This window comes from Cryptosporidium hominis (assembly GCF_000006425.1).
Source record: "Cryptosporidium hominis TU502 chromosome 8 CHRO018089, whole genome shotgun sequence".
Taxonomy (NCBI): Eukaryota; Apicomplexa; class Conoidasida; order Eucoccidiorida; family Cryptosporidiidae; genus Cryptosporidium; species Cryptosporidium hominis.
This window is the reverse complement of record NW_666180.1, coordinates 1-736: the sequence shown is the minus strand read 5'-3', so window position 1 is coordinate 736 and position 736 is coordinate 1. Positions and strand designations below refer to the sequence as shown.

The following is a 736-nucleotide window of genomic DNA, read 5'->3' as shown; positions in this document are numbered from 1 at the left end:
GGAAAACCGTATTACCGCCTTTGAGTAGAGTTGATACCGCTCGCCGCAGCCGAACGACCGAGCGCAGCGAGTCAGTGAGCGAGAAAGCGGAAGAGCGCCCAATACGCAACCCGCCTCTCCCCGCGCGTTGGCCGATTCATTAATGCAGCTGGCACGACAGGTTTCCCGACTGGAAAGCGGGCAGTGAGCGCAACGCAATTAATGTGAGTTAGCTCACTCATTAGGCACCCCAGGCTTTACACTTTATGCTTCCGGCTCGTATGTTGTGTGGAATTGTGAGCGGATAACAATTTCACACAGGAAACAGCTATGACCATGATTACGCCAAGCTCGAAATTAACCCTCACTAAAGGGAACAAAAGCTGGAGCTCCACCGCGGTGGCGGCCGCTCTAGAACTAGTGGATCCCCCGGGCTGCAGGAATTCGATTCCTAAAGTAGATATAATATCTTTATCCAAATTACTCAATGAAGAATACATTTTAATCCAACCATTAAAATCACAACAACTATTGAAAATATTGAGTATATTCTTATCATGATTAAATTGACAACCATTTTGATTATTAAATATTAATAATGGAAGTAATATATCCTTAATTTCATCATCTTTACAATAATTCATTGATATTGAAGAAAGAAATCAAGCTCAAAAATACCGTCGACCTCGAGGGTTTGCGCCGGTACCCCACTCGCAATATAGGGTTTCGCAATCGCATTCCATGNNCTAGTGTGCAA

General features: G+C 44.4%; 1 protein-coding gene across 1 annotated transcript; it reads right to left on the bottom strand.

The window, feature by feature from the left end:
- Nucleotides 1-236: 236 nt before the first annotated feature.
- Chro.80226 (LacOPZ-alpha peptide from pUC9) lies at nt 237-623 on the bottom strand. The annotated part of the gene is made up of 1 exon (XM_659743.1): nt 237-623. The coding sequence occupies one exon, from the start codon at nt 621-623 to the stop codon at nt 237-239; it is 387 nt and encodes a 128-aa protein (XP_664835.1).
- Between the last annotated feature and the right edge of the window lie 113 nt (nt 624-736).